Source organism: Balaenoptera ricei, chromosome 13 (genome assembly GCF_028023285.1).
Source record: "Balaenoptera ricei isolate mBalRic1 chromosome 13, mBalRic1.hap2, whole genome shotgun sequence".
Classification (NCBI taxonomy): Eukaryota; Metazoa; Chordata; class Mammalia; order Artiodactyla; family Balaenopteridae; genus Balaenoptera; species Balaenoptera ricei.
This window is the reverse complement of record NC_082651.1, coordinates 47437070-47449328: the sequence shown is the minus strand read 5'-3', so window position 1 is coordinate 47449328 and position 12259 is coordinate 47437070. Positions and strand designations below refer to the sequence as shown.

Here is a 12259-nt window from a genome sequence, read left to right as displayed (position 1 = left end):
TACACACCACCACTACAGGATTTTTATTTTTTTAAGGTGTAACTGATGTTTAATATTATATTACTTTCATGTGCATAACATAATGATTTGATATTTTTATGTATTGCAAAATGATCACCTCAGTAAGCCTATTAACATTGATCACCATACATAATTACAAATTTTTTATGTGTGTGATGAGAACTTTTAAGATTTGTTCTCTTAGAGACTTTCAAATAAGCAATACAGTATTATTAATTATAGTCACCATGCTGTACCTTACATCCCCATGACTCACTTATTTTATAACTGAAAGCTTGTACCTCTGACACCTTTCACTCAAAAGTGTTCTGAATTGGATGATAATCAGTTACCCTAAGTATAAACATTAACTGACTGAGTACCCACTGACTTCTAGCATGTCTTGTTGGCCAAGCCTTTCTCACCTCTTCTGAAGGAGTAGAGGTGGTATTTGTGGTCTGAACCTGATGCTAGTCTAGAAAGGGTTTTCTGGGACAGTTCTTTTGAGTAGGAGAGCGTGGGATTTACTTGTGCCTGAGCCAGGGCCGTACCACCCAACTCAGAGCTCCCACCACACCCAGGCAGGAGGGGAGGGCCTTTGTTTTACAACTTGGAGCCAACTAAAGTTTGCGGCGGTGGTGGTGGTGGGGCTTGCCTGGGTGGGCCAGCTGCCCTACCCTAGTGGGAACGCTGTTTCCTGCTGTATGGAGAGAGGCTGCCAGAGTTCCTTTCTCAGAGTACGCTTGAGGAAGGAGAGGAAGGCCGAGAGCAAGGGTCCTCTGTGTGGGACCCCCGGAGAGTATGTGCAGAGCTGGGCAGGGCCCACCCCGGGAGGCCCAGGGGCACCACCACTGTGCGGAGAGGATGTTGCCTGGAAGTTGCCCTAGTTGGATCTACCTGGGTGGCCCTTCTGGAGTGCCCCCGCCCCGCTCCCATCAGAGGCGGTGTCATGTAGAACAGCTCCATGCCCTCCGTTTTATCCCGCATTCTGTCCTCCTGCACCTCCACTTCCAGGGTGGTCGTAAGCAACTATCTTGCTCTGTGGGTAGAGCTGAGATCTGAGCTGGGAAGTTACCCCTGCAGGTCAGCGAAGCCTAGCCCACTTGTGTCATCCACACAACCGTGTCACAGAGTGGGACCACACTGTCAACCCCTCCCCACACAGAATGGGGCTTGGCTCAGGCATATGTGTGAGCTACCTTGACCTAATATAAGCATGCACGCTTGTGTTCACATATTTTCACTTGTGACTCTTGTCTTACATACTTTGTCTTAATAACACAGTGGGTTCCTGGCAGCATATAAACTGCAGAGAGTGCTAAAGAATAAAATAAGTATAGGTATTAGGGCAAAGGAAAACTGAAGACAGGAATACAGTAAATCCAAAAGTAAAATTGTAGATTCAAAATTAAACTGCCAGTTTCTGCACCCTGTACTAAAGGTGGTCATGGATTTGACTTTACATCTTAGCAGCTAAAGGAAAAACCAAAAGCAGCTACAAGGCTTGATGCTGCGAGGGGAAAAGAAATCAGCTGCTTAGGAGACTGTCAGCTTCCCTGACGCCTTCCCATGTCCTGAAGTCCACAGAAAGCAGGACATTGAGGGGAGGATGTGGGGCGAGGCAGCAGCTCCCTGTGGTCATGTAAAAGGCGTCGCTCTTGTGGCTCTTACTTACCAGGTCCGTGTTTTGAGACTCTCGTAGGCCTGTGAGTTTAAAGAGAACCCTGTGAGGTGTGGCACAAGCAGGAAACTCTGACTCCAGACTGTTCGTGAGCTAGGCTCTGCCAGGGAAAAGAAAGCTTTTCTTTTGTCAAACTGTAAACAGAAAAAAGGATTGATTCTGTGTTTGCCTTGGGCTCAGAGAAGGTGAAGTTAAACTATTGTACTGTTTACTTGGATTCTGAAGACTGGGTGGGTTAAAGGGGAATCCAGCTACTGAACAAGGGGTCATTTTTAATAACTTTTACGAAATGGTAGTAATGAAACTTTTTTCTTTTTTTTTTTTTTTGATATGCTTTAAGCAATTTAAGAAAGATATAGATGACCACCAGTCCCTGACGGAGAGCGTCATACAGAAAGGGGAGATTCTGCTTCAGTGCCTGTTGGATAATACCCCAGGTGAGACGCTTGAGGTTTTGAATTAAGCCAGGGCTTAATCCCTCTCCGTGTAAGTCCGGGACCCACACTGTCACTGGGAAGGAGCCTAGTGCCAGAGTCCCTCCCGTCCGTACCAGCTGCCTTCGACTCCCACAGCCGTCTGCCAGCCCCTTGAATCATCACGGCCCCGCAAGCACATGATGAGGCAGTCACAGCCCTGCAGGTGCTAAGAAGTTAGGCATTGAGCCTGCAAGAACGGTGCTCTCTAGTTTCTGCTTTTGTCTTTCCTTGGTGGTGTCCTGGATGGGAATGCTGGCTTTAGTCCTGTCCTTGGCTTTCGGCTAGGGTGCTCACAGCGGGGAGCCCCTAGGGTTCCCTTCCTTTCGCAGTGCAGGCTGGACCCCTCTCTGGTTTGGGGAGGGATTTGCTCCAGGATCTGAGAGCAGTCAGTCTGTTCTACAGGAAGAGACTGAAGGAAGAAGTGAACTGATGAGAGGGGACAAGTGGACAGCAGGGCACAAACTAAGCCTGAGCCCCTTTTGCAGGATGGGTTTCCAGGTTAGAAAGGTGTGAAAGTCACAGACTTCGAGAGTACATCTCAGCGTGCAGGGTGCAGGGGTTTACGATTGGCCTTGACCTTGCTGGGGGCAGATATGATAGGATGAGCTAGGAGAACGCTAGGTTAAAGCAGTGAACTGATGGACCACCCGCCCCCCCCCCCACCACCTCCCAGAGCAGTCGCTATTTTCCTGTAAGACTGAACAACCAAGTGTTGAAAGAGCCTGTCTATATCTTGCCTCAGTTTTGGAGTGAAATGGGGTTTACTCTGGAAGCAAACAGCATAAGCAGAAGTGGGCAGGCCCCACTGGCTTCAGATGGGACGAGGTGGCGCTTTCCTGACCAGAAGTGGTGGGCGGTGTGTGGTAGGGAGGTGGTGGAGACCAGAGTTTCTCAGCCTGAGCACCGCTGACGCTCTGGGCCGTGCGATGCTTTGCTGTGAGGGGGCCGTCCTGTCGCTGCAGGGTGTTCAGCAGCGTCCCTGGCCTCTACCCGTTAGACGCCAGCAGCATCCCCCCAGTTGTGACAGCCCTGAACATCTCCAGACATTGCCAAAAGTCCCCTGGGAACACAAAACCAAGATTGAAAACTGAATGGGCAGAGGGGCTTTGATGGGACGAGGAGCCACTGAAGGGTTTTCAGCAGGGCATGGCTTATCCAGTGTGAATTATGTGAGCCCTTGGTGATCCCCTGCCTGCGGGAGGCCTTTGTCTTGGCTCTTCTGATGTTCTCTTGCACTAGGGTTTTTAGGGGTTTTTGGTTTTTGTTGGGGCAGAAATCCAGTATGCCAGGCTCCGTTGCCACTTGTAATTACACCAATATTTTCTTGAATACTGTGTGCTGAAGCAGTTGGCATACCAGTTTTGTCGTTTCATCACAGCCCTGTGAGATGGATGCTATTATCACTCTTATTTCACAGAGCTGTGCATTTGCCTTGGGCCACGCAAGGAGTGGCAGCCTGGCTCCAGCCTCTGTGCGCTGACCCCCGCTCAGGCTCCTGCACCTCTAGACACAGCAGCACAGAAGAGCTCAGTACCAGGACACTTCCTGGAGGCCGCGTGTAACAGTGGGCTTCTGACAAGCTTCAGGTTCTTGGACCTTCGTTTAAAAACTGATTCAGTAATACTTCTCAGTGCTTAATCTGTAATGACAGCCCACTTTGCCCTCCTCTCCAAAGGAGGCTAGAGGTATTTTACTGCCCAAATAAGAGGCTTTAGGGAATTCCCTGGTGGTCCAGTGGTTAAGACTCGGCCCTTTCATTGCTGTGGGCCTGGGTTTGATCCCTGATTGGGGAACTAAGATCCCACAAGCTGTACAGCGCAGCCAAAAAAAAAAAAAGAGGCTTTTGGGTATTTGGGTATTCTGTGGTTTCAGAGTGACACCCTGCCCCTCCCGACCCTCTGCTTGGAATAATCAGGAACTTGGCTGTTTTGTGAAAATCACAAGTTTCCCTAGACATTCACAGGGTCTCTCCAGCTAGGTGCACAACTCTTCTTTCCAGAGCATGCTGTCAGAGACAGTGGAGCCTGAGCACGGACACCTCCCGTCCCGTCCCACGCCCCCGCCCCCCTCAAGCTTCTTCAGAGCCTGCTTTCTTCCTCAGCCACAAGTATAACTTTAGGGACAGGAGGTCAAATTAATTCCTTCAAAACGTGCCCACCTCGGCCTCCAGCCAAAGGCCTCCCCAATGGCTCTCTGGCAGGTTTTCACAACATTTTGACCCAGTTACTTTGGTGCATGAGTTGACGGTCCTGTCTCACACCCTAATTTCTCATTATACTGGATCAAATAACTAGAACCCATTGGCATCAAGCTGAACCAGGCCCCTGTATGCATGTATTCAATTAAAACATCAAAGTCTCAACTGAGAAAGATAATTTCATCACTGTTCCCAGCTTTCCTTTTCTTAAAATATTTATTTATTTATGTATTTATTTATGGCTGTGTTGGGTCTTCGTTTCTGTGCGAGGGCTTTCTCTAGTTGCGGCGAGCGGGGGCCACTCTTCATCGCGGTGCGCGGGCCTCTCACTATCGCAGCCTCTCTTGTTGCGGAGCACAGGCTCCAGACGCTCAGGCTCAGTAGTTGTGGCTCACGGGCCCAGTTGCTCCGCGGCATGTGGGATCTTCCCAGACCAGGGCTCGAACCCGTGTCCCCTGCATTGGCAGGCGGATTCTCAACCACTGCGCCACCAGGGAAGCCCCAGCTTTCCTTTTATTTGGAGCCAACCAAATGTTCTAACATTCTAAAATAAAAGTTCAAAAAATAAAGGTCCCCTGAATTCCACTGACCGCTCACAGGAGGACCGGGCAAAGGTCTGGTGAATGTGTGAGGGGAGAACCCAGCCCATTCGCCCTTCCAGGTGAGCTGTGCCGCGTGCCCTGGCTGCATTCCTCAGCCTGCCTTGCTGGCTCTCATAAAAGTTGTCAGGTCGGCACTTTGCCCCGGCGATGCTGCACTGACGTGGCTGCCCTAGGGGCTGATCTCAACACAGCCAGCCCCTGTTCTTCTTCCACCCATCCGTCAGTATCCTCTGCAGATATGCAGCTTCCCCTTTCCCTTCCTCTGTTAGCAGATGTTGCAGCTGTGGCAGGAAACCAGGGAGAGTGTGAACACAGCTGATAAAGGCGCAGGAAGCAAAAGCAGCCTTTGTGTTTAACAAAGGAAGTAAAGTTTTTAAGAGAGAAAAACAAGCCCGCTGTGGGTGATGCACTGTGAACCTAGCCCATCCCTTCCTCAAATGAACACTTGACCTGTAGGGGATGGAATCTTGGCCTCACTAACCATCTTGTCTTAGCCTGCTTTCAGGTAATTTTCTTTTGAAGTCTGTTCATTTAGGACCCACAAAAAAGGGTTCACAAGCATTCCCATATTACATTACCAGATCACCCATATACGTGCTAAATGACAGTCCCACAGCCAACAAGCTGATAGGACCTGGTAGCAGGACCCAGAGTCCTAATCTTGGCATGTTGTTTCATTTCAGACTTCTGCCCCACAGGATCTGGGTGTGTGCCCTGGGTCTTATCTCCAAAAGTCAGATAATTCCAGTCACCAGACACCTATGTCTCCGTGCCTTTTTGTGGATTATGTAACTCCAAAGTGGAGCCAGTGAAATAATTCTCTCAGCTTTAATCAGAAGTTAACAGCATAGATCCTCCAGTGCAATACAGTCCCTGGAGAGTCACTGTCAAAAAAAAAAAAAAAAAAAAAGTGGACATTGTGAAACTATTGCCGTGTTCCTGTCTTGTATAAAGTGCTACACCCTTATATTTTCTTTTGAAACTAGACTTGCATTGTCTCTTTGGCCTGACTGCTTTAAACCTCATTTGTTAGTGTTAAAGGACATCCTCGGGAGGATCTCGAGGCAGCCCAGCGAGCTGGAGAGCCATGCGGATCAGCTGTATGACACTATCTTAGCCTCTCTGGACACACTGGCTGGCTGCACCCTCATCCCCGACAGCATGCCAATGGCACACAGGAGCGCCAGTGTGAAGGGGATTAGCCTGGTAAGTAGAGCAGCCCAAGAGAAGAACATCTGTCCTTGGACCCCAGTGCCCAATTAGGGTACAGAGCTCCTGCTCTAACAGTTGGCTGTTTCTTACACACTTGTGGAGCTAAGAGCTGGTGAAACAAATAAGAGGCTGGGAGAAGCCCCTGAAACTGAAAAAGGGAGATGCTGCCATTGCCAGGAAGGGGGGGGGGTGGTGTCTTCCAGTGATGATGAAAGCTCACTGTGGTGCTTCCCATTACTCAGTTTCAGCCCTGCACCTGCTGAGGACTAGGGTGCTCTAGCTTCCATTGTCTATGGGAGACCCGACACTACCCGCACCTGCCACGAGAACAACTGCAAACTTTACCTGTACCTACTTTTTTACGTCTGCACATGTACACTTCTCCAGTACAAGCTGCCTCTGTTCTGCAGACTCTTCTCACCCAACTCATTTGGTGCCCCATCTCTAAGCAGCTCTTAACAGCACCAAGTACCCACGGGGATCCAGAATTGCTGACCAGTCTCCATACCTCCTTTTCCTGAAAAGGCTCCCTTCCAAAAAAGGCTAGCGGGATAAGATGGGAGTTCCATGCCTTGGAGACTTAACAGTACAACTTTTTATCTCTGGAAAAGTCAAGCAGGAGTCATAGGGAAGGGAGGCCAAGAGAACAGAGGGATCGCTGCTGGCTGTGGGGTTGCCACTGCCCAACATGATGATTCCACAACTGGAGCATACTTTCTCTGAGACTTCCTCTCCTACAGCCAAAGTCTGGCGTTTAGCTCAAGAGATTTTCTGGGTGAGAATTCACTGTAGACAAAAGAAGGCAAAAGATAAATCCAGGTATATCAAGAGCAGGGGAGTCCCTTTGTTTGCCTCAAATAAATCTGAGCGGTAGTCAGTCATTTTAATTCTAAAATGAATGCAGGTGACTGCCGTGTCATTTCTTCCTCTGCAGCATTCTGCCTGTAACAGATGCTTCTCTTTCTCTTTCAGGCATCTTCTCAGGAAGAGATGTAATCTGTTAGCCAAAATCTGGCTATTGGGAAACTTTCAGAACTCCTTGTAAGAGCCATTCAATACTGAAATCAAGGGGGAAACTTTCATGTACTAGCTTTAAAATGCCTTTCTCTTCGCTTAAGTAAGGGCTGTTGAGTTACTATTTTTATTTAAAATGAATCCTTCCAAATTAAGGTTTTCCTTTGGTGCTTCTCTACAAAGAGCATGTAGCTTTGCGGTTGTTGATAAAATAATGCAAATAAGGCTTACAGGTCTTTCCTCTCCTCTGTCCAGTTAAAAAGAGGAGAGAGCGTTCCTAACTAGTCCACCTGCTGAGATCATTTAAAGAAGGTATGAGGAAGCAGGTACCCAATACTTGGTATTCTCAGGCATACAAGAGGATCCAAGAGACTGGTGGGCCAGGAACTTGGGTCTTTTCATAAAATGAAGCATAGACTTATAAATCCCTCTTTGAAGATTGTAGAAGAGACTTTTAACTCTCCCAGTTAATAGAAGGTTCTGAACAAATAGAACCTCTGTCAATTATTTTGGGCTGTTAGGATATCTTTTATCATCCTAAGTGCTCAGGGCTCCATCTGCCTGCCTAACATCTTGAAGGAGAATGTGTTAGGGACTTGGGGAACTGCCATTGAGCTTCAGCCGGACTATGGACTAATTATCCGCTTTAAGGAGGTGCCTTCCTCCATTCCTGCTCTCCCTTGGAAGAGTAGTCCAAGGTCAGAGAAGGGCATGGATAGATCACACAGCCTGGTTAACTACAGAAGCTAAGGCTGTCGAAAGTGAGGGGAAAAAGGTAATTCTTCGTTGCTTTGGGAGTTGACATGTAAGTATCTTGTAGAGAAAAAAAAAAAAATCTATGGATCAACCACTTAAAGCCAATTCTATGGCTTTTTAAAGCAAAATGATCGGCTATTGCTGGGTAACCACAGATTCTGCAAAAATAAAAAAGCACTTAAAAAAAATTTTATTGGGCTGTGAATGAACATGGAAGGAGGAAAGCACTTTCCCCGTTTACTTTTAGTATTACCGTGGGCTAAGACTTGAGGAAAGGTTCTTCACACTTAAAGATCTTTTTTTCAAACTCCAGATTCTCATTTGAGGAGGGTGCTTAAGAAAGGAAGATCTTTTAAGTTTATAAAGAAATGAACAAGTCACCTGAACCCAGAGAAGGTAACATTAGAAGTTATTCTCATAAAGCAGACTTCTGATAGCCCCTCAGAATAAAACATTTAATACAAAATTAGCCTCTTTAAGAGAAGTTGTGGACTTTAGTTTTGGGGGCTGAGCCACATAATCTTAACACCATCTCGTCCACCTCGGTGTAAACCAAAATCCTATGAACCTGACTTTTCTGCTTCAAAATTTCTCAGACTTTATGCTGGAAAATGAGCTGTAAGTTCTAATATTTAAAGATTAACTATGAAGTAAAACTATATATAATTCAACAGTAGCTATATAAAATGCAGTGTTTCAAGTGCCTCTGTTACGCTGGTATGATTTATCATAATGCTTAAGGGCATGATCAGAACTAAACTGTGTATTATGATGCTGCCATCTCTATTTTAATCTTGGTTCCACACATAGTGAGATTTAAAAAGACAGAACACCTTCCTAGCAGATCATTAATATATGTAAAATATTCTTAAAAGCCTAGAATTGGTTAAAAAGGCCTATCTAATGGCCTCTGTTCTTAAATTGATACATTTCACCTTCTCTCTGTGGTTATAAATTGGTACATGCCTTTCCAATGAGTGTGTTACAGGACAGCCCTTGGGAGTTAAACCCATTTATTTACTAACATTTGATCGGCATGAAAGTAAGTCTTACTAGTCAGCAAAAAAATTGAAGATGACAACCCTATAGAAACTAACTGGCTGATGGTATTTTATAGCAGTTGAATGCTGAACATGCCATTCTACCATTCAACCTAATAATTATAATCAGCTTCAGCTGACAGGAATTTTCACAGACTATTTTATTTCGGAGTACCCTGTTTCCCAACAAAGTACTGCTTTTATCTAGAGATGATCTAAGATACTTTTGTTCACCTCCTTTGAAATAAGGTGTGACTGAAGGGTGCCTACTCTGGACCTAGTTGTGAATGCCACTGAAGAGTATCAACACAACTGGTAATGATGTCTTCGGCAGTGCTGTAAGAAGTTTAAGACCCCCCTTACAACTCAAGCTGAAATTGTTTCTGACTAGGAAGACGCTGCCAGCAGCATTCCGTGAGCAAATACGGCCAGGTTAGATTCAAGTGGCCTGGCTGGCCAGTGCACTGTGGTACATATTACCTTAAGGACAGCAGTGGCTTACAGTGACATATCATGTAGTTCCAAAATCCCAAGTTTACCTGTATTATAATTTCCTAGTAGTCCCCTTAAATTAGTAGAACTTAAGTCCACAGGGAAGTGGCAGTACTAGGAGCTGGATTGGCAGTTTCAAAACCTGGGTTCTTGTTGAAGCTCCATGGCTAAGCTCATCTGCAAATAGGAGACAGTGTCAATACAGGGCTGTTTTGAAGCTTAAATGGGAACATAAAGAAGGGCCGATATAAAATATGCTGCAGTGGCGACATACATGCCAAAGGAAATTTTGGTCCAAGGTCAAAGAACAGGAAGTTACTGCTCATACCAGAATGGCTATCATCATCATTCTGTAAGGATTCCCAGAGACTGTGACTGCTTAGGTTTAGAACACTCTTCACTTCTGTAAGCTAATTCATGGCAGCCACTTATATTTAAAATATGGCAAGCAATAATTCCCTTTACTGAGTTGAACGGATTATTAAAAGCCCGTAATAGCTTGAAATATTTGTACTTGAAAATGGGGGTAGGAATGGGAATTTCCACCCCCCCCCCCCCGAAACTGCATTTATTGGCAAATTCAAAATAGCAAGTAGTGAAGCATGCTGAAACATCTTGCAGTAAGCCCCAGTCTGGACTGCCATGGGGGAAAAAGAACGCTAGAATTTTCCAAACTAAATAAGTATGTAAATGTGCTTACATCTCAAATTCATGTAATGCTTTTTGCTAACTCACCAAGAATAAGCTGACACTTTGAACAACTTGCTGTATAAAACTGAACTTGCTGTATAAAACATCACACTTCTAACATTTGTATCATCTACTTTAAAACACAGTTTCTGAATTCTTTCCCCCCGTATACTGTATTGATAAGGCAAAAAAACAAACCTTCTGAAGCATTAAAAAAAAATCTTCACCCAAATACTACTGGTAACTTGAGGAATTTTTCAGTTGCCTTATGTGAGGATGAATAGATCCAACAAGCACATCTATAATACAAAGTAAACTGTGATTTTATTGTGAAATTCTCATAGATGGAAAATTAAATTGAATATTTATTCTGTCCATTTCATTTTACAATAATCTTACCACTTATTTTTGTACCGTGTATTTCAATTGCCTGTTTAGTGAAAATAAAGAAACCTATAATTTTTGGCTTGTTTTAGCTTAAATTTTACCATTGAATTAAAGACCCCACCATGAAATGCGTTGCCAACAGCCACATCCCAAGCCCCTAAGTAAAGAATGTTTTGGCTGCTAGTTCAACCCCAAGGAAACAATCTTTCTTTGACTTCTATCACCTTAAAATGCCAGTGTTATTAGCAAAAGATTTTTGTTCCCTACAATAAAAACCAACCCTAGGATCTTTAAGGTCCTAGTTAACAAAATTTTCACGTGTGCAAAATTCGACTGAAATAAATATATTTCTCTCATTTATCATTCCCACCCAGCATTCCTGTTTTCAGCTAATTTTAAGGGATATAATTTCTAAAATTCGGGCAAAGAGTAAATTTCCTGCTTTCTACTTCAATGCTTTAACTCTCCTCCAACCTACACAGTTGTGGAGGATAAAAGAGCTGACATGTGACTCCAAGCATGGAAGAAACAATATTAGCACACGTTAGTCTAATCATCTGCCAAAAGGAAAGGTGTGCTGCTTTCCACCTCTACCACAGAATTAAAATGTTGATCAATGAAGCCATTTCAAATGGTTTTAGAGAAGGATCAGAGATAACAGGCTAGATAGCATACATCTCCCTGAACCACTAAGCTTGGTTAAATCCCTATGCAGCACGGAAGCCTCCCTACGTCATTTATTAGTTATATTATCTGGAAAGCATATTGGATGCTGCTCTAAGATAGGTCTACAATGCCCTGGTTGCACACACAAATGGCTGTTTTGAGTATAATGCAAGGCTCTATTTCCCTTTAGCCATAAGAATTAAAACAATACTTATCACCATACATTTTGATATTACTTCCAATAAGTACAATATTTATTAAACATATCTTCAGTTGTTTTGTTACATAGTGTGCAACAAATTACAATATTCTGCAGCCACAAATTATATGCAGAGTATGAAGAAACTATTAATCAGATAGTGTAATCTTTCCATTTATAACTCTACGAGGAAGAACTAGCAAATCAGATCTTACATATAACATCTCACTAAACTTTATGCGTGGAAAGTGACAGACACTGGTTGTGCTGTTTGATACAAAATGGCTGAACTTCATCTTCAGAAGACTAAACCTGACATCTAAACATGCCAATATAAACATCAAAACAAAATATATTCTAACCAACCACGGGAAACAGTCTGGTATCAGGAAAGCAACAAGGATTACACACATTATTTTATAAACCAGCACACAAAGGTTTAAAACAGTTCTGAAAATGAAGTTAGCTGTCTTGAGTCAAGGGAATAAAAAAAAAGTCAGTATTGACCATTTACAATCTCTGACCTTTGTGGAGACGGTAAGAATCTGTTGTAGTGCAGCTACATACAGTACAATTCAGGCAATTTTGTTTTTTTCACTTGGGTTCAGATTGCAAATTCATTGCTGTGAGAAAAGGACGGAGGCAAATTTTAGCAGCAACCTCCACCTGACTGCTTGACCGGAGTGCTCTGAATTTTAACATTGGACTTCTCTGCACCACCAGCTGTTGCTCCAGGACCCATTCGCTTTTTAATCTCAGCTGCCATTGTCATGAAAGACTGTTCTACATTTGTTGCATTCTTAGCACTGGTTTCCAAAAATGGAATTCCGAGGGAATCAGCAAATTC

General features: G+C 44.5%; 2 protein-coding genes across 7 annotated transcripts in view; one reads left to right on the top strand and one right to left on the bottom strand.

Annotated features, from left to right (window-relative positions):
- CEP68 (centrosomal protein 68) overlaps positions 1 to 10625 on the top strand; it is a 26497-nt gene extending 15872 nt beyond the window's left edge. For 3 of the 6 annotated variants that reach the window (XM_059943192.1, XM_059943188.1, XM_059943191.1), the window contains 3 exons: positions 2022 to 2118; positions 5990 to 6162; positions 7141 to 10625. In XM_059943192.1, coding sequence (XP_059799175.1) covers positions 2022 to 2118; positions 5990 to 6162; positions 7141 to 7164 — 294 coding nt within the window. In that variant the 3' untranslated portion in view covers positions 7165 to 10625. The remainder of the gene's footprint in view (positions 1 to 2021; positions 2119 to 5989; positions 6163 to 7140) is intronic. The other 3 variants (XR_009506541.1, XM_059943190.1, XM_059943189.1) reach the window with 3 other exon arrangements.
- The window catches only part of RAB1A (RAB1A, member RAS oncogene family), a 28540-nt gene continuing 26746 nt past the window's right edge, over positions 10466 to 12259 (bottom strand). The window contains exon 6 of the mRNA XM_059943193.1: positions 10466 to 12259. Within this exon, the coding sequence (XP_059799176.1) occupies positions 12062 to 12259 (198 nt within the window). The 3' untranslated portion in view covers positions 10466 to 12061.